Genomic DNA, 26,515 nt, shown 5'->3' on the forward strand with positions numbered 1-26,515 from the left:
GCTAGGACAGACCAACAGACTGTGGCTGTGCTACATGTTTTACTTTTATATTTTATCTTTATTTAAATCTTAGTTTTAAAACTTTTGTTTCATGATAACTGCAGTGCTGCTATGACACCTGCATTTCCCAAGTGGATAAAGACCCATCTATTAATGTCATAAACATTTGTTTATGTATTTTTATGATATCCCTGCCTACATGCAGCCCAGTGGCCAGAACTTAACGAACCCCATGGCATACTGGGCTACGAGTTGAACCTCTCAGAGCTGAGCCCCACTGAGGACAGTTGAACTGTAACCCATTCACACAACCCAGTCACAGAGGTGCTGCGGTATTAGGGGTAACCGTCTGTCTCTGTTCCCACCCTACTAGAGAGACTCATCTGGTATGCTTCCCTGATTGTCGTCTACATCAGCAAAAGGCTGGTACTGTGCCATTCGGTCCAGTTGGGGGACCACCTTGCAGCCCCCCACCAGCTGCACCCATTAGACCACGTCTAACCGTTTGTTCAGTACAGTACACAGCCCAGTCCACAGTGACGCCCCCTTTTTCCAGGAGGGAACACCCATACCCAGGTCTGCAGAATCGAGTCCGTTCCCGCACATTGGAAATCATATAGGCCTGCTTCTGGCGGGCCCTGTACTCTGCAAGCAGTCCCTACATCAGTTCATGTGTCACCTGCAATATCTCACATAGCTGTGCAAAATATTCCAATCCAGCATCCCCCTTAGTTCTGGTTCAGGTGGTGGTCCGAACACAAGGACCACTGGGGTTCACAGCTATCCACCAAGCACTGGGATTGACTGTGTTGCCTGTTGTTCTTCTTGGTTCATTTGTCTCTCACTCATACAAATAGGCCTACAAGTAGTGAAATGTTGTCTCCACAGACTGCCAACAATAATGATAAATAACAGGATAATACTTTTATACTGCAGTCCAGTCCAATGTGAACACAGGACCAGGGGCAGGTGGAGGTCCCAGTCCTGCCAGCAGACAGTGAGGATGGTGAGTTGGGTAGCCAGGGTGAGGTTGACACACTCGACCAGCCTGACTGTCACTCTGGGGATGTAAGGGAGCGGTCCTTGTTTCCAGACATCCTGGAACCCCCCCAGCCTCGAAGTTGCACCCTGGTCGCTGTGGAGAGACAGAACTTCTCATCAACCAGTTTGTCCACCATGGTCTCCACAAACTGTTCTAGAACCATATGCCTTTGGCCACTTGCTGAAGTAGTCCATGGTGACAATGACGTAGTGGTCCCCATGGATTGTGACAGGAAATGGGTCCCAGGATGTCGGCCTTCACATCCTCCAGGGCAGCCCCCACCTGGTATTGTTAGCGGGGCATGTCAGTGTCTGTGGAGTGTGGAGCCTTTCTGGGTGGTAAAACAGGTCATACGTGTGGACTCACAGCTCCACTTCCAGCAAACAGTTTGGCCAAAAGAACCGGACCTGGAGCCCTTGTAAGGTTTTGGAGACCCTGAAGTAGGCCGCTCCCACCGAGTCATGGACCAGCTGTAACCTTTTCTGTCCCTATAGTTACCAATGGACTTTAGTGGAGGTACTTCTATGGAACTACTGGCAGTGTGCACAAGAAATGTGGTGCTCATCAGTCAGCAGTTTGTGAGATTATCTCTGGATACACAGACACAGACACACACACACACACACAGATAAAACCAGACCCGACTCGTACTCCTGCAGAGCCACACAGTATTTTTTTTTTTAAATTTTAACCACTCATGCCCTATTTTATACTTTGGATGTGTTACGACCCGGCCTAGAGGAGCCTATGGTCGCAACGCATAATGGACTCCCTCCTTCCCAGTCTCCAAAACACAACACAAGTTTAAATGTCCAAAGGACAGTGATTTATTAAACGGCGATTAAAACATGGGTAAATTACCTCAGGGTGGGCCCTTGTACATCAAATCAAACTCAAACTAGAAAAAGTGCTCCTCGGAGCACAGGTCTCCGCCAGGTCAGGTAGGCTACTGTGGCCTCCTGGTGGCGCTATAATAGGCCAACGTGAAAAGGGTGCCATTTCTTCTTAGGCCTTGCACGACAATCGGACACTGACTGCATTCATGATTTGAGGCATTTTGTCAAAAACATGTGTTTTGCTGAATTAGACCTGTTGGTGGCGCTATAACAGGCCAATGTTAAAAGGGTGGCATTTGTTCCTCAACATAGTGTGAATGTGCGTGCAAAGTTTGAGCGCAATTGGACGGTGCGTTAATGATTTGCAGAATTTTGTTCAAAACAAGCCAATAATGCAAACTTTAGATGTCAATCTTAGCCAATCAGTATGGAGTATGAAAAATCAAACACATCCGTCGTGATCACATGACTATAGAGATCATGTGTACCGATTTGCGTGAAATTTGGATACAATTGGAAGGAGTAGTATAAAAAAATGTGTTTTACACAAGTCGGCCTCCTGGTGGCGCTATAAAAGGCAAATGTGAAAAATGCAGGGCAAAGGTTTTTCCTTGACCTATAGGGAGTGTGCATACAAAGTTTTACACAGATCGGTGCAATTATAGGTAAAAACACGAATCGGCCTGTTATAGCGCCACCATGAGGCTGATTTAAAAATGTTCAAATGGTAGTTCTTCCTCGGCCTAATGGGAATGTGCTTGCAAAATTTCTCGGAAAGTGCATGCTGTGTTCATGATTTGAGGCATTTTGTTCAAAACGGAGCACTCCTGCAAACTTTGGAAGACATTTTTAGCCAATCAGGATGGAATATGAGAAATCTGAAAGACCCGTTTCGTTTAATGACTGTAGAGATACTGTGTACCGATTTGTGGGATTTTTTGACAAAATCTGTAGGAGTACTGTCAAAAAATGTGTTTTGCACAAATCGGCCTCCTGGTGGCGCTATAACAGGCCCCTGTGAAAAAATTGGGGCAGAGGTTCTGCTCTGGTATCCAGGGACTGTGTGTGCACAGTTTGGCTGCGAGCAAGCCAACGGTGCCGGAGATTAGCTGTACACAGACAGATCGAATGACACACGGACACACGGACACACGGACGGACGGACAGGGGGTAAAACATACTCTCTCGCCATGCCTTTCGGCCTGGCGGAGACAAAAAAGGCCTATGCTTACCTGTACCAAACAAAAATACATAGATCTTACCTAACTTCACACATAAACATAAACAAAAGAAAGGCCACCAACCCCTAAAAGCTGTAAACTAACCCATGTTAAAACTGGCAACACTAAAACACTAACAAAGCTAAAATCACTATCAAACACAAATGACTGATGTGGTTGAAGGCTGGTTAGAAGGAAGACATCCGAGTGATTGGGGACAGCCATCTTTATAGTCCCCAGCCTAGTCACAGGAGCCAATCATCAGCAGGCTCCACCTATTAATCAGCCAGACACTCAGCCACCACTCACTCAGTCACCATTCACTCCAGCTGTATACAATCACTCACTCCTCACCACTCATTCACAAACACACCAATGAGGGGGAACACACAGGAAAATACATAATATGACCCTAGGGTCATAACACCTCCACCCTAAGATCAAACATTTATCATTTAAAACAAAAAAAAAAAAGTTTGATTCCACTTTACATAACTCAAAAAAAAACATGCTCAATTCACTCCTTCCCATCTACCCACCAAAACCATCTCTAATGTCTCACCGAGACCCCTTTCCCATATCTCCAGAGACTCCCTCTTCCCTACTGTTGTCTCTACGGAGACCTCCGTTTCCTGTCTACTGAGACTCCCTCTTCCCCACTACTATCTCTACTGAGACCTCCGTTTCATATCTCCACTGAGACTCCCTCTTCCCTACTACTATCTCTACTGAGACCTCCGTTTCCTGTCTACTGAGACTCCCTCTTCCCTACTACTATCTCTACCGAGACCTCCGTTTCCTGTCTCCAGACTCCTTCCCTCCTAATGTCTGCAAGAGACCTCACTCAAATTGCCCTCACTCCTAATGTCGCTTAGACTTCTTCCTAATAGCTGAATTAACATGCAACACAGAACCACAAAATCACTGAATCTTCTCAAAACAAATCACACCTTCTACAAAACACATGAAATCACTGGTGTCTACAAACACCACAACTATTAAAGTTCTTAATTTACACACCAAAACTCTAAAACTATTACATAATTTCACAATCTCCATATTGCTGGTTGGCACACTCATACAAACAGTATTCTTAACCTTAATGACTATAATTTGTTTGCTCACTAGAAGTTCTCATGGGGATCACGCTGGGTTTGTGTGTCACTTGCAATCACTGCAGAGCAACATTAGGGTGGCATATCAGCGCTCAAGCTGTCACTAGTGCAAGGCCCCCCATCTCCCACCTCCATTTCCCTGACCCTGACGGTCAGCCAACATCCCATGGTGTATTGAGGACTATTTTGGGAGTGGATGCACCAGGCACTGTAAGCAGGGCAGGCAATGTGCTCCACCTCAGCTTTTGCCCCCCTCCCTTCCTCGGTTGTGAGAAAATACAATAAACCCCTCTCCCCTCAGCTTCTTGATCATGAGCGCTCTTAATTTTACTACTCAACACTTGCATATTACAAAGTTCCAAATCAAAAATCTATTTCACTACAAAAACAATAATGCCAACCAGAAATACAAGACCGTGAACTTACCAAAAACAAGGGAGGAAAGTTTAGACGAGCCCCCAATCTGTTACGACCCGGCCTAGGGGAGCCTATGGTCGCAACACATAATGGACTCCCTCCTTCCCAGTCTCCAAAACACAAGTCAACACAAGTTTAAATGTCCAAAGGACAGTGATTTATTAAACAGCGATTAAAACATGGGTAAATTACCTCAAGGTGGGCCCTTGTACATCAAATCAAACTCAAAACAAAGGCCTATGCTTACCTGTACCAAACAGAAATAGATCATAGATCTTACCTAACTTCACACATAAACATAAACAAAAGAAAGGCCACCAACCCCTACAATACCTAAAAGCTGTAAACTAACCCATGTTAAAACTGGCAACACTAAAACACTAACAGAGCTAAAATCACTATCAAACACAAATGACTGATGTGGTTGAAGGCTGGTTAGAAGGAAGACATCTGAGTGACTGGGGACAGCCATCTTTATAGTCCCCAGCCTAGTCACAGGAGCCAATCATCAGCAGGCTCCACCTATTAATCAGCCAGACACTCAGCCACCACTCACTCAGTCACCATTCACTGCAGCTGTATACAAATCACTCACTCCTCACCACTCATTCACAAACACACCAATGAGGGGGAACACACAGGAAAATACATAATATGACCCTAGGGTCATAACAGGATGCCAAATCTATCTAAGTTTAACGTGTAGATGAGGCGTTATTATGAGCTTAGATTTTCTAAACATTTTTTAAATCTTACATTTTTTTGAAACTGTTAAGTTATGCTTAATTCTGCAGCTTAACGTTGCATTCGGAGAAAACACGGAGATATGAATCCATTTAGCCAAGCCTGGCATATTTTATTAGAAGGGCTGCACTCATCAGTCTCACGGTGACAGCCTTCACTGAAGTGAACTGCTCCACACAGAGGTGGTAATCATAGAGATGTGATAGGAGGCAGGCATGCATCTTATACCTTGTACCTTGACGCCTCACTGTGGCACAAGCATAACATTGCACATCATAGAACACAGTATTGCATACAAATGAGGACATATATCCCATCGAATATTAACAGAAACATTTGGAAAATGTTCACCTGTAATGACATACCCAATAGAGTGGAACCAGGGTATTGTGAAATGTAACTTGATGTTTTTTTACACTAGAGACACCAATGAGTTGAATTAATAGAATCACCATCTCTCCAATACTAATGCTAACTACAAGGCCCTTTGTATTTGCATAGTTGTTGAAACCACGAATGTGAATAAAGAATGATGTTTTTTTTAGACATAAAATGAAGGAATTTACATATATGAAAACCATGATGTCACAACATTGTATAGATTCATATATAGATTTAGCCAAATGTGCATTGTTTTCTATGAACTAAAGTAAAGTTATCTGTGTAATTAAAAACATGTACTTCTACATGAAGGAAAAATGCATAACATGTTCCATAGAGCATTCTATGACGCAATTAATTGTTTAGCATGAAGGCTAAATCAGAATACATGCAGAGAAAGATGTTCTAAATGGCTCTGATAAATTGTCCAATGAACACTAAACCCAACAGGGAGGAGGGTTCAACATTTATTTGTATTTATTTATAAAGCTGTTTATAGAAGCTCCCCTCAGCCTTGCATTCTTGGAATGTTGGTTATATAGAGACACACGGACGGAAACGGAAGGCCTACAAATTCACGCCCACTTTTGAGATAGCGCCGCTACTCGAGGTCCGTTAGAACGACGAACTGCAGCTCTCAATGCATTCCCTATGAGAGGATATGAGAATTAGCCTACTTTTAAAATTATCCTGCATTAACTGGAGACGATATTGATTTAAATAAAAATATGTTTCCAAATGTATGGAGTGTCTTTGTCAACATATCTTCTTGTTTTCTTAATAGTTGATGTGTTTCACATTTAATTTGCCACTTTAACGAGTTACCCATAATGTTAACACAGCAGAGGGTAGACGGCAGACAGACAAGTTGTCGCATTTCAGTGACATCACTGTCTTTACGAGCTCCGAGCGCCGACCAGTGGTGTACCCACACTGTAGAGGCAGGACAGGCGGTCGCCTGACCAACTAAGATCTCGCCTCCCCTAAAAAAAAAAAATAACCCGAAAATGTGTCATTGTGTGCTTAATGTCCTCAAAGTCACGCACCCAACAACCTTTGAACTGAGCAGATTGGACCTTCTGTTCCAGAGATAATGATCAAAACATATTGAAAACGTCCACTTTCGCCAGTTTTCTGGGTATTGAAAACCTCAAGGGATGCGTCTGTGACGTATATACCATGCGACCACTTAAAGTCTAGATCTCCGATGCTAGCGGTTTTGACATACTGATGGAGTATATTATAGTATATTGTGGGTAGTATATCGAGATGACAGATATGGGACATTAAAAGGACAAATCAAACAAATGGGACACTTTTTTAGAACATCAAAAAAGTCACTACAGCCTCAGTAGTTAACCAATGAAATGACGGTATTTTACAATGCCTCTCATAAAGATTGCATTGAGAGCTGCAGTTCATCTTTCTAACGGACCCCGAGTAGCATCGCTGTTTCAAAAGTGGGCGTGAATTTGTAGGCTTTCCGTTTCCGCCCGTGTGTCTCTATAGGTTACACAAATACACACACAGGAGTCCAAAAACCTTGACCTCATCAATAACATTGAGAAAACATCCACGTTTTAATTGCCAATTAATGAATTGACTGTCATTTGATTTAGCTTTTTTTCCTTCTTTATTTTATTGTATTGTATTTTATTAATCTTCAACTGCCGTATCGTCTATTCCTGCTCTTTTATTGTGTTTTAATATAGCCAATTGGTAATATTATAAATAGATTTAACTGCCATAATAATATTTGTAATTATTGTTGTTTTATTTTCTTTATTACTTGTATGATTTATTTCATGGACGTTTTGTTTGCACCATCTGGGAAGAGTACTTATGTTTGTGTGCGGAACTGTATATCCAGTTTGTTGTCAGGAGGAGGACACAGTTAGCGGTTACACACCCCGAAGACGAGGAGCGGGAGGAAAGTTTGGAAGTTTAAAACCGTAGAGTTCTCTAGTTTAAAACGTCTAAAAGTGACAATTACATCTTTTATTCAATGAACAGTTGTTGAAGGACTAATTCCATCTCTGTTTGTGTGTGTCTGTCTGGTATGACTGTTGGTTGGACTCATTCCCTTGTACGCAGACACCGAGGTATGTTTGTTTTAGGCGTATTTTTATGTGTTTGTTACTTTTACCCTAACTGCCCTGGAATCTCACCAGTAAAGCCCGTATTTCTCCGAACATGTACACATATAAAATATATAAGGCGCTTTCCCCAAATGTTAACTAGGGTTACGATGTGTTTGTGCAATATATTAGTCCATATTATTCAATAAAGACGTGTTTTAATCCCGTCTGTGGCCAAAGGCCATTTCTCCCTCGTTTACTTCCTGTTTACATTGAGTGTAATTCCGGCTTTCACCAGATGCGCTCCGTCACTACCGCCCATTGGGGAATTCTGACAGAATTGGCCATAGACGGCATTAAAACAGTTCTTTATTTAAAAATATAGACTAATATATTGCACAAACACAGCGGACACCTAGTTTACATTTGGGGAAAGCGGGTAAGCACTTTATATTTTGTATTTGTACATGTTCAGAGAAATACGGGCTTTACTGGTGACATTCCAGTGTAAACTGGGGGGGTGGAGCTAAGACTCGTAGATACGAAAGTAAAAGTCAGACTCGATAAAATACATTTACTATAGTCTTGATCTAAGGATAGTACAATATATGTGTTTAATACGTTGTGTTTGTATCATTTATATGCGTGTTGTGAGTGCTATAGTTTATAGTTGTAGTTGGATTGAGGCTGATATAAGAATGTTAGACAGTGGTTCTCAACCTGTGGCCAGTGGTACGCGAGCGCCCTCTGCTGGTGGTATGCAAAAAAGAAGAACAAAGTGGAGTGAAATATTTCATATTAATGAATGATTGACAATCTTTATTTTGTTTTTGAAATTAAAGGTAGGGTAAGTGATTTGCTTTGGTTAAAATAAGTGTTAAATAGCTCTATATTCTGATAGTACTCATTGCTACAGAGTGTTTGTTCAGTAAAAGGAGTCTCCTTGTCTCTCCAGCTCATTATTAAACAGAAAATGCATTTTCGTTTCAGTTTCATTTTCATTTCCAATTTTATCCAACCAGGATAGAGAACTCAATCAGGATATAGATTAAACAAGTTAATCAAATAGATTGATCCAGAGTGACTTCCAAGTGCAACATCAGAGTAAATGACATGGTTACATGGAAACATTTAATAATGTGTAAAACTAGGATACCAGGTAAACATCATACCTAGGATCTGTCTCAAACTATAACGTCTGAATAACATCCTGGGCTTGTGTGCTTGACCACATTATGCTAAGAATGTTATTTAGATATTGTCTAAATAACTGTAACCAGCTGAACATTAACATGGATTGTGAATAAGTAATTAACAGACTGTATATCTGCATAGTATATCATTTATTCCACAGCTTTGAAGCCAGAGAAGAGTATAGCATGTGTGGCTGATATGTTATTTAATTCCACCAAAAAATACATACTTACTTTGCACTCATTGAGAAGCATTTTTATGTTCATTTGTCAAAGTAACCCAGAGAAAGAATCCTAATAACTGCTCCTGTGGCAGTAGAAGACTGGCTGTACTGGGAAACTCCCAGTTACCAGTGCTTTTTACAGTAACTGAACAGGGTGTAGGAGCCAGGGCTTAGGCCTGTCACAATTATTACATAAACGTCTAATCGCAATTATTTAAGATAACCGCAATTATTTTTGCATAATCGTCATAATCGTCTACATGTTGAAAAATGTTCACACATTTTCAAATACAAAAAAAGCAGAAATAGCTGATCTACAAGCTTACGACACGTTGTAAGCTTGTAGATCAGCTATTTCTGCGTACATGTATAACATTGAAATACATATTAAATATGTTCATCCTTTCTTATTTGTATTTAAGTTATTTGTCATATCTGCCCTGTGCAATTTTTTATTATGATGCCTAAAAGGCAAACAGATTTCTTTATTGTATTCATATGTTCCAATGTTCAACGCCAAACACAATTAAATCGTTAATCGCAATTATTTGAGTGACAATTAATCGTCAATTTAAATTTGTAATCCTGGCAGCCCTACCAGGGCTTTCTTGAACATAACTTATGCTCCACAAATATCCCCTGATTAAATATAGCTTCAGTATTATCAGATTGGCAACATAATAAGCTGGTCAAGAAGCTTCTTTGCATTTTAAACGTGGTGAGAATAACTTCGTACCTTCATCACATCTGACCACGGTACAACTTCATTTCACTATGCTCAGCCTGAATTTTATTAAATCACTGTCAGTCAATCACTAATCAAGGCGATTATAAAAAAAAGACTTGAAAGGTGAATCATGTTCATTCCATCAAGGTTCCATGTCTACCCTCTCAGAGTTAAATGAACGGTGAGGATTTGACTGTGTAACCACATGTAACAGTAATGTTGTGTGTTCTCTCTGCAGACGTGACCCACTCCACCACACCTCACCTCAGCCATGGCTGACAACATCCTGGATGCTGCCTGCCAGAGAGAATCACCACAGGCACCACAGGCAGACTCTTACAATGTGAGTTTTGTGTGTGTGTTCAAATAGCTGTTCGGTGGGCTCAGGGCTGCATTGTTGTGTACAAGCTGCAGTGTGTTGACTGTTGACACATGAAGCACAGCAACATTATTCAAAGATGAATTGTTAATTTATTTGTCTGATTCCTAAAACCCGCTCTGGATGCATTTCAGGAGGACAGCACCAGTGTACCTCTACCCTCACTGAAGACTGAGATGTTTGCAGAACCCGACCATCCCTACAAGGTGTTAGAGGGCCTAAACAGGCTGCGGCTCAACAGTGTCTTGTGTGATGTGATACTGTGCTGTGAGGGACAGGAGTTCCCCTGCCATCGTTCTGTACTGGCCTCCTTTAGCTCTTACTTTGAGGTAAATACACACATTTATTGACCTGCTGTTGTTAAAGGTCCACCCATTTTCAACCTATCTTCATATGATTGGTTCCCACTTGCTCATTATAAAATGGCACCATTTCTGTCTACTCACTCTGTGTCTCAGGGGAAGGCTTTGGACAGTTCAGAAATCTGCCGACCAGTGACGTCATCAAATGGGACTCAAAGCTATAATGCAGCCTTTCTCTTCCTCTAAAGTTGCCATGCTGAAATAGAAGCCATTGTTCTTGCGTGAATAAAAAATAAAAAAATAAACATGGTTTGAAATGACCAAACCTGCTTACTGATGATATCAATGGTAGCCTGGTTTCTGAACTGTCCACAGCCCTCCTCTAAGACACTAACCTAATACACAAAAATGACACCATCTTTTAATAAGCCTTAGGAGGAGCAAATATATGAAGACATGTTAAATGGGTTAAAAGTGGCCCTTTAAGGGGTGTGGTTAGACATCCAACTCTGCCTATATCCAATGAAGTAATCAATTAACAATGTAAGCCTAAACCATGAGCACTCCAAGCCAACCATTCACCTTTCCAACCTGCACAGGCCATGTTTACATCTGGTATGAAGGAGTCCACACAGGAAAGGGTGACCATGAGTGGAGTGGAACCTCAGATTATTGGTTTGTTGGTGAACTATGCCTACACTTCAAAGGTGTCCATCTCCACTGCAAATGTGCAGGTAATGTATTATCATCATAAACCTTATTCATTGTCTCCGCCAGGCCAAAAGGCATGGCGAGAGAGTATGTTTTACCCCGTGTGTGTGTGTGTGTGTGTGTGTGTGTGTGTGTGTGTGTGTGTGTGTGTGTGTGTGTGTGTGTGTGTGTGTGTGTGTGTGTGTGTGTGTGTGTGTGTCCGTCATTCGATCTGTCTGTGTACAGCTTATCTCCGGCACCGTTGGCTTGCTCGCAGCGAAACTGCGCGCACACAGTCCCTGGATACCAGAGCAGAACCTCTGCCCCAAATTTTTCACAGGGGCCTGTTATAGCGCCACCAGGAGGCCGATTGGTGCAAAACACTTTTCTTGACAGTACTCCTACAGATTTTGTCCAAACGGCACACAAATCGGTACACAGTATCTCTATAGTCATTAAACAAAACGGGTCTTTCAGATTTTTCATATTCCTTCCTGATTGACTAAAATTGCCTTCTAAAGTTTGCAGGAGTGCTCCGTTTTGAACAAAATGCCTCAAATCATGATCACAGCATGCAATTTCCGTGAAATTTTGCACGCACATTCCCACTACGTCAAGGAAGAAATGCTACTTGAAAATTTTACAATCAGCCTCATGGTGGCGCTATAACAGGCCGATTTGTGATTTTGCCTACAACTGTACCGATCTGTGTAAAACTTTGTATGCACACTCTCTAGAGGCCAAGGAAAAACCTTTGCCCTGCATTTTTCACATCTGCCTTTTATAGCACCACCAGGAGGCCGACTTATGTAAAACACCTTTTTTGATCGTAAGCCTTCAGATTTTATCCAAATTTCACGTAAATCGGTACACATGATCTCTATAGTCATGTGATCAAGAAGGATCTGTTATATGCTTCATAGTCCATCCTGATTGACTAAAATTTACATCTAAAGTTTGCAGGAGTGGCCCGTTTTCAACAAAATGCCGCAAATCATGAACGCAGCGTCCGATTGCAGTGAAACTTTGCTCGCACATTCGCAGTACGTTGAGGAACAAATGCCACCATTTTAACATTGCCCTATTATAGCGCCACCTTGAGGCAATTTTTTTGCAACAGTTTTCTTTTTGATATTACTCCTACAAATTGTGTCCAAACATCATGCAAATCGGTACCCATTATCTCTATAGTCAAGTGGTCAAGATGGTTCCGTCCGATTTTTCATATTACATCCTGATTGCCGAATTCCGAACATTGCTGCCCCACAATAACCTACCTGACCTGGCGGAGACCTGTGCTCCGAGGAGCACTTTTTCTAGTTGTCTCTATTTCTGTCCTACATAACATCAGTACTTAATAAAGACATTTTGTTCATCTGGTCTAGGACCTGCTAGCTGCCTCAGACTTGTTGGATGTCACGGCTGTTAGAGTGGCCTGCTGTGACTACATGATGCGTCACATAGATGTAAATAACTGTGTAGAGTTTTACTGCTGTGCTGAAGACCACTCCTGTGAAACGTTGGAGGAACACAGCATGGATCACATTCTGGAGAACTTCAGCGTCATCTACCAGCAGGTCAGTGATTGAGAGATCATATATTAACCAAGTTGTTTGTCTGTTTCATTACTATTACTCAACCTGTCACCATCACAACTCACCCAGCCCTGGGTAGAAACATTCAGTCAGTTATTGGATATATCTTAATAAGCTCCATTTACATATCCATTTCATTAAACAAGCCATTTATCACCAGTGAGCACTCCAGAGAAAACGTTTACTTCAGTATGAAATATGGGTCTCCATATCAGCTAATCTAATGTCTTTTTTCTATCAATAGGAAGAGTTCATCTCTCTCTCTGTGGAAAGAGTGACAGAGATTCTTGCCAGTGACCATCTCAATGTACCCAAGGAGGACATTGTGTTTGAGGCCGCCATGTTGTGGTTAGACAAGTGTCCTACCCACAGGCAGAGCTTTGAAAAGGTCAGTCCTTTCTTAGTTTCTTCCTATTTATATGTCTCATGTACCTGTACATGCTGTTAATATGTATGATGCTGCGGGGCGGCAGTGCCTCAGGAGGAGTCAGAGCGGCCGTCTTGAAATCCGAAGGTTCCATGTTCGATCCCCGGGCCCTACTGTGTGTCGAAGTGTTATTGAGAAATAAACTGAACCCCTATCTGCTCCTAAATGAGCAGGTCGCTGTGTTGCATGATTTCCTCCCCAATCGGTGTGTGTGTGTGTGTGACTGGGTGAAGGTGTAGTATATTCTGAATTGTCAGAAAGACAAGAAAGGCGATGTATAAATGCCGTTCATTTGCCAATTTTTATACTGTTGTTCCCCCAATATCCAGCTGGATTAGTAAATAATGAGTGTTCTATGTGTTCTTTAAGGTGTTAGAGCAAATCCGTCTGCCTCTCATCAGTCCCTCCTACCTCCACACTGTGGTTGAGTGTCTGGATGTGGTGAAAGAACACCAGGGCTGCCAGAGGTTCATCTCTGAGGCCAAGGAGCGGCCCTACAGTAACACAGCACGCCCACGCAGGACAGCAGGTACCATGCTGAACACATGCATGCTGGTTGACTATGAAATGCCTCCATATCATCATCATCATCATCATAACCTTTATTTCAACTCGGAATACAGTTGAGGGGCAGACCCTCATTTTCAATGTAGCCGAGATACAACAATTTTATCCACAGAGACACAAATATACAATTCCATGTCAAATATATTATTAAATTAAATAACAGAAGACAAAGAATACTCAAAAATACTCAAAATATTTACCAGAACTAAAACAGATACATAAGAAGATTAATTAAAGCAGTTACAGTCTGACATAAAAGTGTTGGAAACCATTGCCCTAAATAGACCCAAGGAAGGCAGTGATCTAATTTTTAGGGACTTCTGGAGCTCATTCCAAGTAGATGGAGCACTAACAGAAAATGCTGCTTTGCCTAGCTCTGTATGAGCAAATGGAACCTTAAGTGTTAGGAAATCACTTGAGCGGGTCTGGTAGGAGCTAGGGTTCTGCTCCAACATGCCACAAATATAAGGCGGGAGCATACCTGAGATTGCTTTAAAAATGAAGAGATACCAGTGTTTATCACGCCTCTCAGAGAGGGAGGATAAGCTAGCGTTCCCATAAAGGGTACAGTGATGGGTGCCATAACTGTCACCAGTTACCCATCTTAAGGCAGAGTGGTATACTGTATCAAGGCGCTTTAAAACTGATGGCGCAGCAGTCCTATAAATAGTGTCCCCATAATCCAGGACAGACAGAAAAGTGGCTTCAATAATGTTTTTTTTACACGAAATAGGAAAGCATGCTTTATTTCTATAAAGAAAGCCCATTTTTTGTCTAAGTTTTGTGACCAGGTTGTCTACATGAAGTTTAAATGATAATTTCTCATCGAGCCATATTCCAAGGTACTTATATTCTAAGACTCTCTCAATTGAAGAGCCACTCGAAGAGGTTATGTCTAAGTTGTCATGGTTGGAGTTTCTGGCCCTAGTGAATATCATAAACTTAGTTTTCTTGGAATTCAAAACCAGCCTAAGCTCAACCAGGGCTTCCTGGAGGACATTGAAGGCAAGCTGCAACTTCCTATTGGCAAGCTGGGCTGTCTTGGCAATACAATATATGACCGTGTCATCAGCATAAAGATGTGCATAGCAGTCATTAAGGGAAGAAATTATATTATTTATATATAAAGTAAAAAGAACGGGGCCTAAGATGGAGCCTTGGGGGACACCCATGGAGACCGGACGGAACTCAGACTGAGTGCTCCCAGATTTGACAGATTGGTGTCTATTCAGTAGATAATTTTGAAACCAGTTGGAGGCTGACTCGCTAAACCCAATGTTGTGCAGTTTCTGTAGTAGTATATTGTGGTTGACGGTGTCGAAAGCCTTGGATAAATCAACAAAGAGCGCGGTGCAATGTAGTTTATTGTCCAGTGCAGATAGAATGGTGTTGGTGACTAGAGTAACGGCTGTTATAGTGCTATGGTTGGCTCTGAAACCAGATTGATTTATATCTAAGATTGAGAAGTGTGAGAGAAATGATTTCAGCTGTGAGTTTACAAGGGATTCCAAGATTTTCGCAAGACAGGGTAATTTTGATATTGGTCTGTAATTATTTAGATCTTGCTTATCTCCACCTTTGTGAAGTGGCAGGATATGAGCTAGTTTCCAGGTATATGGGAAGCAACTGGTTCTGACAGAAAGATTAAAGATATGTGTAATGTGTGGTGCGATGAGAGGTGCTGCTGTTAATAAAAAGAATGGGTCTAATTTATCCTCTCCAGTCGAGGTTTTAAGATTAATTTTAAGCAGAGCTTCCAAAACAACGGAGGTAGAGAAGGGCTGAATGGAAAACGGATCTGTTGTGTTATTTCTAGAATTGCTAACATTAGTGGAGAGTGGAGGTCCATTGAAAGTGTTGTTAAATAAGTGCCCAGCATCTGCAAAATGCAAATTAAAAGCAGAACAAACTTCCAAGGAGTCTGATAGTACACAGTTATTGACAGTGACTTGCGCGGGTAGTGTGGAAGAGGAGTTATTATTGAGTGAATTCACTGCTTTCCAGAATTTTATTGGATTTCCCTGTGCACATGTAATTAAATTTAAAAAATAGTTTGACTTAGCCTGTCTCAGAGAGGAGGTGCACCTATTCCTAATTTGCCGAAAGCAGGCCCAATGAGCTTGGTCTCCCGAGCGCCTAGCACGCGACCAAGCTCTGTTCCTCTCAAAGAGCAGCTAGAGCAGGTGAGAACCAGGGGGTAACTTTATCTTTAATTCTCATCCTCTTAAATGGAGCATGAGCATCCACAATAGAGACAAAGGTGAGTGAGAAAAAATCTAGTGCCAAATCAACATCCGTAAAAGTGGAAGATAAAAATAGGTTACTATTTAAAATGTCTGATAAGAATGCGTCCTCATTAAAATGCTTAAAATTTCTCTTTAGGATGACCTGCGATTTGGTTCGTAGCAAACGGGCATCTCTTATGCATCCCACTGGGCAGTGGTCGCTAACACCCAGCTCGAAGACCCCACAAGCAGAGAACTTGTCAGCTCTATTTGTAAAAATAAGGTCAATCAGGGTAGATTTTGTGCTATCAAGCAGATTTGGCCTAGTGGTTTCTAGGACTAGCTGTGATAAAGTTAAGTCACTGGCAACCTCCTTGAGGTGCACAGAAGCTATATCCAGCCAATTCTGGTTTATGTCCCCCAAAACCAGAAGCTCCTCATCAGAGTGCATGGAGAGCATGCTGGCAAGGGTGTCAATGGTACCTGGGGCTGCAGACGGGGGTCTGTAGATACCCACAACAATGAGTGAAGATGTTCCATACTGAACCTTTACAGAAAGCCATTCAAAGCACCTGGGATGAGAGACAGATTTTAAAACAGTGGAAGTGAGATTAGATTTTATGTAGATACACACCCCACCGCATCTACCAAGTCTGTCTGCTCTAAATAAATTATAATTTAAGAGAGCCACTTTGGAGTCACAAGTACTCTTTTTGAGCCAAGTTTCACTTAAAACCAGGATGTCAGGGTTAGTCTGTTTGACCAGTAAAACTATAAAATCAAAGTTGTGCACTAGACTCCTAATATTGAGATGTATTATCCCAAGCCCTTTTCGATTCTTAAAAGTCAATTTGGTAAATGGTGTGACTGGAATGGGAATGGAAATGTTGATAGATGGCTGCAGGGGAATTTCAATTAGATTGGAGACCACACTGTGAAGATTACTGTGACTAGATGGTTGTCTAGTAGTAATAACTACAGGAATGGACATGGGAAAGAATGGAGATTGACAGTGTGAAAGACAGGTGGATTTCGGGGGGGCAGAGATATGACATAAAACGGCAGGATCCTCATGGTTAGGACTAGAAACTGCAGAGGGAGGTATAAAGGTTGGATCGTGCCGTGCTACATATCAATTAAAAGCAAAAGCAATGTATTTTATACAATTGACACGCAATTGTAAAGTGCCCTTAGTGTTTAGGTGCACTCCATCATTCTTAAAAAGATTAGCAATACGCCAAAAGTGATCATAGTTGGATATGAAGTCATAACCTAAAGCATCGCAGAAATGTTTCAGCCACCGATGGAAACTAAAAAGACGGCTAAAGTGTTCCGATTTCATGGAGAGCGTTGGAATGGGTCCAGACACAATGCATCGCTTCCCAAGGCTGTCCACTGTGGCGCACAACAGTTCCATGTCAGTTCTCATCTTTGTTGACTGTCTAGCCATGACGTCATTCGTAGCCACGTGAGTGATAATGATAGAGACCGTGGGATGTAAATCAATAACAGCTGGGATTAGTGCAATCAGATCCGTAATCTTTCCCCCAGAGAGACAGTAGGTGACCGCACCTGGGAGGATTAAATGCCTAACCAAAGAATCCCCTATTATTAAAATATCGGGCTTGCTGTTGAGCTTGGTGTTATTATAACAAGCCAGCTTTTTGGAGAAGCGGGCTAACACGCTACCATGGTTAGCGATAGCACTGGAGCCCCTAGCAGTAACATTAGCCACAGTACCGGCATTAGTGTTAGCAATAGCATTAGCATTAGCATTAGCGTTAGCATTAACCTCCACAACAGTAGCAGTGGAGGTATCTACATTAGTATTGGCGATTTGAAATTCCATGGATTCAATTGGTGCAACAACAGATACAGGATTTGCAACAATTTTAACGGTAGAGCTGGAAATGAGCGGAATGTCAGCCACAGGCTGCAGAGTGGAAAGACACGGCCGTTTATCCCCTGGAGGAGCCGGGGACGATGGTGGAGAGCCCATGGAGAGAGAGGGACTTGCGGGGCGTTTTCTACCGACAGCCCGCTGAGAGGCGGGTGTGGAGCTTTTCCTATTGTTTGACCCCCGGATAGGGTCCACTCGCTGAGCCAGAGGAGTAATCGGCGAGGGGACAGACTTATTGGGAATCTTTGACAGAGGGGAGAAGATGTTGGAGACTGGAAAGGATAGGTTCAGACTTGCGTCAAAGAGGGGGAGATAAAATAAAATATGACTCAATAAAAATATGACTTCAGTTTGCCATTCAGTGTTCTCACTCTCTCAGTGCCAATGAAATAAAAAAATATGTTCATACTGTGCCAGCAAATTTATTTATTTTTTAAGTTAAAAAAAATGCTCAGGAGCCGAGATACAGCCTTTTTCAGTAATGAGTTAAACAAGAAGTGAATGGAGCAGCAAATCTTCGCATCACAATATCTTTTTTAACTCGGGATTTTTCGTTCTTGGCACTGAGGGCATTCAGAAACAACTTGGGATAACTCGTTGTGGCACTGAGAGAGTTAATGGTTATTTCATCATGATTTCATTTTAAAAATGTTACAATTCCACCTTAATTGACATTTACAACTTGTCTGTACAAGTTGTCTCAAGACACTTTACATGTAGAGCAGAGATCCGACAGTCCCACCCTGAGCAAGCAATTTTGCGACAGTGGCAACGAAAAACTCCCCCTTAACTGGAAGGAACATCAGGCAGACCCTAGGCTCTAGGGTGGGGGCCGTCTGCCTCGACCGTGTTGGGGGGGAAAGAAGAGAGAGAGAGGGAGAGACAGAGGAGAGATGGAGAGAGAGACAAGTAGTAACAATAACAATAGTAGCACATATAATAGTGTAAGATGGTATATGATAATATAATATAGTACAACAATATTGTGTATACAGTATATAATGGTATAATATAAGAATGTGGTATAGTGTAATGTAGTAGGACTCCACGGTTGTGCTCCATGGAGAGGCCCGGTCCGCAGTCACACTCTTGATCTGCAGCTGGGGGTCCGTAGTGACAGTCCATGGAACTGCGATGTGGGAGATAAAATAAATTCCGGGGAGCGGCTCCCCGGGTGTGGAATTAGTGGCAGGCCTTACTAGAGCGTGAATCTGTACGGTGTTAATTACAATTGCACCAGTGGGACACAAACCCACTCAACCAAAAGGGAGGACGAGAAGAGAGAGGACGAGAGAAGAGGGGGGATGGGGTGGGACGGGACGGGAAGGGAGAGGGGAGAGAGGATGACTATAGGGTGACTGAGTACTGAGAAACACTATACAATTAAAATTCACAATGTAGGTCAACAATCACCTGTCATCTGTCTACATCTATACAATTCGGCTATAGGCTTTATGATAAAGAAAGTTTTTTAATCTAGTCTTAAATATACAGAGTGTGTCTGCTTCATGGACTGAGACTGGGAGAAGGTTCCACAGCTGAGGTGCCTGAAACTTAGATGCTCTGCCTCCTGTTCTAGCTTTTTTGGGGTTTCTTGGAGCCGTAAGCATTTTTTCATACTGTGGACGCAATGGTGTTCTGGCTGGTTTATAGGGCTCGATGAGTTCTTTGAGATACACTGGTGCCTGTCCATTGAGAGCCTTGTATGTGAGGAGGAGAACCTTAAACTCTATTCTGTATGTAACCCCTTAATTGGTATTATTGAAAGGGAGAAATAGTCTACCAAAGTTATGTTTCAGAACTTTTTTTGTTTATATAGGGCTTAAGTGTGGCGCCTAAGCATGGGTCCTGCAACTTCGACAGACATCTGCCTGTGGTACCGTTGTGCAAATCTTTCCTGTAAATCTCTGGAAAATTGCCTATGGTTCCTCAGTGAAGCAAGGGTGAGGAAGCAGACTTCTTGGGACCACTTTGCGGTCTGTCTTTGACTTCATCAGTTTCACGGAACTTGGTCCTAAGTTTGCAAATGGTCCCAAATAATGCTGCCCATCTCTGGCAATTACCAACAGAAGCATATTGGGGGATTTTGGCAAATTTGGGGGTGGGGTCTCTACCTACACGTTTTAGCTTTGTTGCCCATTGCACGATCCTTACACGTTATACCTTGCTGTAAAGGTGACTAATCTAATTTAAAGTAATTTAAAATACAATACCAATTGGCATTATTGAAGGGGGGAAATAATCGACGAAGTTAAGTTTCAGAGCTTTCTTTCTTTGAGTTAATTTCGTCATGACTAATAGAAAAAATAGCAGATCTACAAGCTCACATTGTGACATATTGTGGAGCTTGTAGATCTGCTGCTTTTGCTATTTTGGTGGTTAAAAGGTGAAACTCAACATCTATGCAAAGGTCAGAAACATGCCCGGTCCCTTTTCATGTGGTTTCTCCTTCATCTCTTCAATCTACTGTCTGACCTGATCCTTCTCCCCTGCTTGTTGAAGTGATTGTAACGGTGGGAAGAGAGACCAAGAAGAAGGAGTTTATCAAAGTTGAGAGCTTTGATCCCCTGACCAGTCAGTGGAGGGTTCTGGGACGTCTGCCCTTGATAGTAGACTGGCATGCTGTGGTTATGTCATTGTCAGGTGAGGATTACCGTCCTAGTCAATGAACTTGTAAACTACTCTGGCCTCTGAAACTATCTGTAGCAATGTTGAGCTGGAAAGGCAATTGGAATTCTTGAAGGGTACAATTTCCAATTTAAACATTTAGAAGATGCTTTTATCCAGAGCTACTTACAACTGTGAAATCAGAGTAAATGTCACCATGCCTAGTCAACAAACAGGGTAGGCTAAATAGTTGCATAAGTAGACTAGAGTGTGAAGAAAACAATGTAGTCCTTAAAAGCAACCTTGATACTAGTAAAAATATTTCTACTAAAAACTATTCTAAAACAAAAGTGAGCAGCAATATCACAATCATCTGCGTAGTATAGCTATATCATCTAACTAAAAGATGACAAGGAGGGATGCACGGAGAGAGCAGTGCTTGGGTGTATTATTGTGATGTTTCATTTATCAAGCCATTAAAACTAGAACCACTAGTAGAGGCCCTAGGAGGGGTCCACGCGCGACTGCTTATTTTCTTTTCTAGTTTTGATTTTTGGCATCCATAGGACCTCTAATATTGGGATTTTGATGATCCCAAGAAAAAAAGTGGTCCCAAGTGTGTTTTTTTCAATGTTTTATTAACCCTATGAGACCTGCGGGATGGCTGGCTGGAACGCCGGCGAGACTGTCTTTCGGAGACTGTGGAACGCTCAAATTTAGACGGAGCCCAAAGATAGAGATACCATTTGATTCCAGACAACCTCAGGTTTCCAATGGAACCAACCTTGTCATGCTACCTTGTCGGGAAGGGGGCTAAATACCTAATGATTCAAAGTTAAGACAACATTTTGGCGAGGGAAAAACGACCATCACCATTTTCCAAATGGTCCCTTGAGCTGTCACCTCAATATATGTGAATGGAAATGGGTTACATGGATACCTACAAGCCTCCCCTGTACAGCCATGCCAAATGTATGCCTATCTCATGCAGTTTTGGGCAAGAACCATGCAGTGTTTTGCATGCAGTACAAATATGTAATTTCTGCCTATTGTAAAAAGGAGACCACTTCTAGGAGAGGAGACTGCATCTATAGCTGTATGATACCACTGTACTGTATCTAGAAACCACTGTACTGTATCTAGACCACCGTACTGTATCTATTGCTATATGAGACCACTTTACTGTATCTAGAGACCACTGTATTGTGTATATATACCACTGTACTGCATCTATTGTTACATGAGACCACTGTACTGCATCTATAGCTGGACTATATGGTGGACATGGACACATAACGTCACAGACACAACTTCAGGTTTGACCGTGCCCTGTTGTCCACACACAACGACTGACAGATACAGAGATCTCCATATATGCCCATACAAGGAATGACAGTATAGAGATCTCCATATATGGCCATAACAGTTGGAGCCCTGGTGCAACGTAACGTGTGAGGTGGACGCTAGTAATTATGATTAACAGGCAGTAGACACACAGGTACTATTTTGGTGATTTCTTTTTTTTTTGTCTTGATAAGTAAACTATCACAATACTATAGAGATGAAGAAGATGGAAGTTATTTGATGACATTTCAAGTTGTGTATGAGTATTAATATTTATGTAACAATCAAGGCATATCTCATTGTTTTAATTCTGCTCTTCTTCCACCATAGGCTCTATTCTGTATTTGGCCGGAGGCCAAGGTTCCTTTAGAGACCGTAGAGAGATGTGGCGCTATGATGTTCACCATAACTCCTGGTTGGAGATGGCTCCCATGAATGTGGCACGCAAGGGCTTCAGTAAGATTGTCAAACTGTGACATTCAATTTAACCACATTAACCCTGGTGTCCTCCTTTTGAGCATATCATAGGCACAATGGGAAAATAAAATTAAAATAAAAAGCTTTTTGAAAGTTCTATGAGACCCCTGTGTGTGTAATGAGGGGAACACCGTGCGGATAGCATTCACAGAAAATATTCCATAATTTTTCAAAGGTTGATAAAAATCGCTCGTTTTCGCTGGCAGTAGCGTACCACTATTGCACTATTACTAGAAAGATTAACCATTTCTAAAACAAATAACATATTTAAGGTGTTTTTAATTTGATATTTTAGTTATAGAGAACAATTATAATGTATTAAGGCATATTTGACTAATTAACCAGGGATCCTTTTAAAAACTAGCTGTATTCACAATGCTGTAGAAGGCTTCCTTTCTACTGTTAAATATAACATTTTACGTAATTTAATGATACACAGTGAATGTCCCTGTATTAGTGGAGTGGTGCGGTCAAGTAGCAGTAAGATAATACTACTTCCACTCCTGACAGCACATCATTGGGTATGGATAATGTTGAGGGCAAGGGGGATTTAGCTCTTCAAACATGATTTCCAAAATATATAACACATTTATTGTTTATGAGAATGTGTAATTATTGCACAGCATCATATTGTTGAACTACAATTTGAAATGAAAGTTGAATGAGAGGCTGCATAGTGCACATGACCTAGGTAATCACTTCTAAAGATCAGATTTATTCATATTGTTTTTCCCTGCACAACCCAACATAGGCCTGGTGATGCTGGATGGATATGTGTTTGCAGTAGGTGGCTGGGGGAGTGAGAAGAGTAGAGACTCAATGGAACGCTACGACCCCAACACCAACACCTGGCAGCTCATGGAGTCTGTCGGTGTGGCAGCCTATTATGATTCTGATTGCTGTAAAGTGGTGGCACTGGATGGACTGCTCTATTTTGTTGGTATGGAACAGGTTTATGCACCTGCTGGTTTCATTATTATTATTTTTTTTGTAATGCATGTCAAGCATAATTGCTGAAAATGTCCAAAGACTGGGGGGGGGGGGGGGGGGGCGTGCGTGCGTGCGTGCGTGCGTGCGTGCGTTCGGGTGGCAGCACGAGGTGAACGCCGGTGAATTCCATGTTGCCAATGTTGTTTTTATAACATCTTAACAACCATACCCGTTGTAACTACTACCATTAACTCATTCAGTGCCATTGGCGTCGCCGATATTGTAATAAACCTTGTCTCTCAGGTATGAGAATTGTAAAGAGCCCGCCCACAGAATATTTCTACTATAAGCATTAATAATGGAGGCAGAACTTCCAATGGACATTTAACAGGATACTTTATGTAACTATACTAAAGCAGACATTACTAATAAAAGACTGATAGGTATACCATAGGCAAATCACATTACAATTCATTTACTCAAATATAAACGATAATCCTAATTAAAACAGCTCGAGCCTAAATTCATAAACACATAGACATAACCATACAATTTTACTAAACTCTAAAACTACTACCACTACTTTCCAAGAATCGGAGACCCCCAAAGGGTCTGGGGTCTGGGCTTTGGCGCTGGGTCAGCAGACTTTGACAGTTTTGTGTGAGTTTGCCCGTCCAACGCCGTGAGCAGTCTCCGTTGGCTTTAGGAGACCACTCGCACAACTGGAGAGCGGGATGAAGCACTCCTATTTTGTCCCCACTATACTAATATCTCGCCCTGCCTAGCACAGCAACCTCTCCCTAACCCGCCTATCTATCTTCACTGCCGGCAGCCCTAACCGGCATGCAAGCAGCAACCACCCCCCCGCAGTGAGTGCAAGACAGAAGCTAAGCTGGCTTCGCCTTTAAACTTGAACGAGCTCCGCTCTCCAGACACACTTGTCTCCTCTGAGTTCACCCTTTTTATAATGTCCCTTCACCCTCCGAACAATCATGTCCAGCCGTGATTGATCAGCGTCTGTCAGTCACAATCAGGTGCGTGGCATCAGCCTGTGATTGACACGCGTCATTGTCAACGTCACTCATAGTGCAGGTTCACTACAATATCATGATTTGAAGATGTACTGCTCCATTCACTTCTTGTTTAACATCTTACTGAAAAAGGCTGTATCTCGCTTCCTAAGCACTTTTTTTGTACAGTGTATTTTTGGCTCTGGCACTCAGAGCCAAACTGCCAGAAATAAGTCAGGCACTGAATGAGTTAATGTAGTAGGTGCAGGTTTGAGATGCATTTGCAACTCCGTGTCCTTTTTGTCCCTAGGAACTCCTAGAAAGCCAAACTCACCCCAGGTGGCCAAGTACAACCCTGAAACATCTGTATGGACAGAAGTCAGTCCTATGCAGATTCTACGTGATCATCCAGCTATCTGCACTCTGAATGGAAAGATATACGCTATAGGTATCATACTTGTTCTTAAACGCTTAGTGGTGGAAGAAGTACTTAAGTGTTTTACTTGATTAAATGTAGTAATTTTGTATTAATAATCAGGGTTTAATTAAATTAATAACTGGTGCGCAGGTGCGCATGTGTCGTCAAAATGCATGCTGCGCGGCACATCAGACTAAGGGAAGCACATTCGCGTACCAACATCTGGGACCGCTGGGACAGGAATTTACTTCCTGTAGCCACACTCACGCTAAAACATGCGTCGGCCCCATACACAGCCATTAGACAGAGGGGGAGGGGACGCATGCTGCACGTGATTGTGTGAGTGTGGCCTCGAATCCTGACGCACAGTCTCGCACGCTGCTGGCTGTGTTACAGGCACTCGTCACCGATGATGAATGCCGTGATGGTGCAAAATATGCCGTGAACGTCCCCATCTGGCGGATAAACGCAGCGCAGCACAGGGCACCAACCTTGGGGGGGGCACCAAATGGCGTGAAGAAAAGAAAAGAAAAGAAGCAGGGCGCTACAACATTGAAACGCGCCGGTGAAGCGTCATTTTTTCTCGTGCAGCACCCCCCATGCACACCAAGTAACATCCCCAGGTGCTCTTCTGAGAACTAGACCAAAAAAGTTATGTGCACCCCTGTTAATAATGTATATTTTCAGGACCAGTTGCACATTGCAGACAGGTGCTAGCATAGTTAGCATAGATGCTCTGTGGACTGGTCTGGTTCATCATTGGCAGAGTGGTGATTTGCCTGGTAACTGGACCAGGGCATGCGTGTAAATGGGGGCTGCCCGCTGGTTCGACTTCCCATTAGTTCGACCTCAGACCGGGTCGTACTATAGAGACGTCCTACAAGTCACAATAATCCGACATCTCTTTAGTTCGACCCATCAAACTTTCAGACTAAAGGGAGGTCCTGCTGGTTCAACCTCCTGTTATTTCAACCACTGTCTGTATTATGAATAAGGGGGAACACTTATTAAACTTATTATTATCATTATTATTATTAGTAGTATTATTATTAGTAGTAGTATTAGTATTATTATTATAACCATGTAATCGGAATAGGTGGTCAAAATAAAACCTATGGCCCCGCAAAATCTTGCATCCTACCACAATAAACCAGATATAGAGCTTATAGGCCTACTTCTAGCAAGATATGAATATGTCTACATGCAGGGGAGAACGTAATTTCCCATACTGTGCTGCTGCGGACAAGTTACAACGCAAGCGGTCTCTCTCTCTCTCTCAATTCAATTCAATTCAAGAAAAATAAAACATACGTTTACATTGCCAAAGCAAAAAGCACAATACAACAATACAGCAATACAATCGAAACAAAAAAATTACGTTTGAAAGTCAGAATTTTCAATAGATCAATTTCTATGTACCAAGATCACTGGGTGCAGGTATAGTGCAGGAATATACACAATGATGAGTCTTTAGGGTGGTTGTGTTCCGTTCGATATCCTTCTCCTATCACAGCAACTCACGAATCTTGCTGATGTGTTTGCACATTGTTGTACTTCGCCCAGCAGATATGGGAGTTTTTGTCATTGGTCATATTTTCAAAATCTCTGTGTGTGGTTGTAATCTGTGGGAAGTATGTGTCTCGGTTTCCACTTCCTTTTGTGTGCAG

General features: G+C 42.1%; 1 protein-coding gene across 1 annotated transcript; it reads left to right on the forward strand.

The window, feature by feature from the left end:
* Window positions 1-10,248: 10,248 nt before the first annotated feature.
* On the forward strand, window positions 10,249-25,261 carry LOC311059615 (kelch-like protein 21; the record flags this gene model as incomplete). Its single annotated transcript, XM_084077619.1, has 11 exons — window positions 10,249-10,320; window positions 10,491-10,685; window positions 11,258-11,392; window positions 12,734-12,925; window positions 13,188-13,331; window positions 13,740-13,899; window positions 20,565-20,705; window positions 22,344-22,469; window positions 23,242-23,361; window positions 24,741-24,878; window positions 25,218-25,261. The coding sequence occupies 11 exons, from the start codon at window positions 10,249-10,251 to the stop codon at window positions 25,259-25,261; spliced, it is 1,467 nt and encodes a 488-aa protein (XP_083933745.1).
* Window positions 25,262-26,515: the final 1,254 nt, after the last annotated feature.

This window comes from Gymnoscopelus microlampas (genome assembly GCF_963454915.1).
Source record: "Gymnoscopelus microlampas genome assembly, chromosome: 14".
In the NCBI taxonomy this organism is placed as follows: Eukaryota; Metazoa; Chordata; class Actinopteri; order Myctophiformes; family Myctophidae; genus Gymnoscopelus; species Gymnoscopelus microlampas.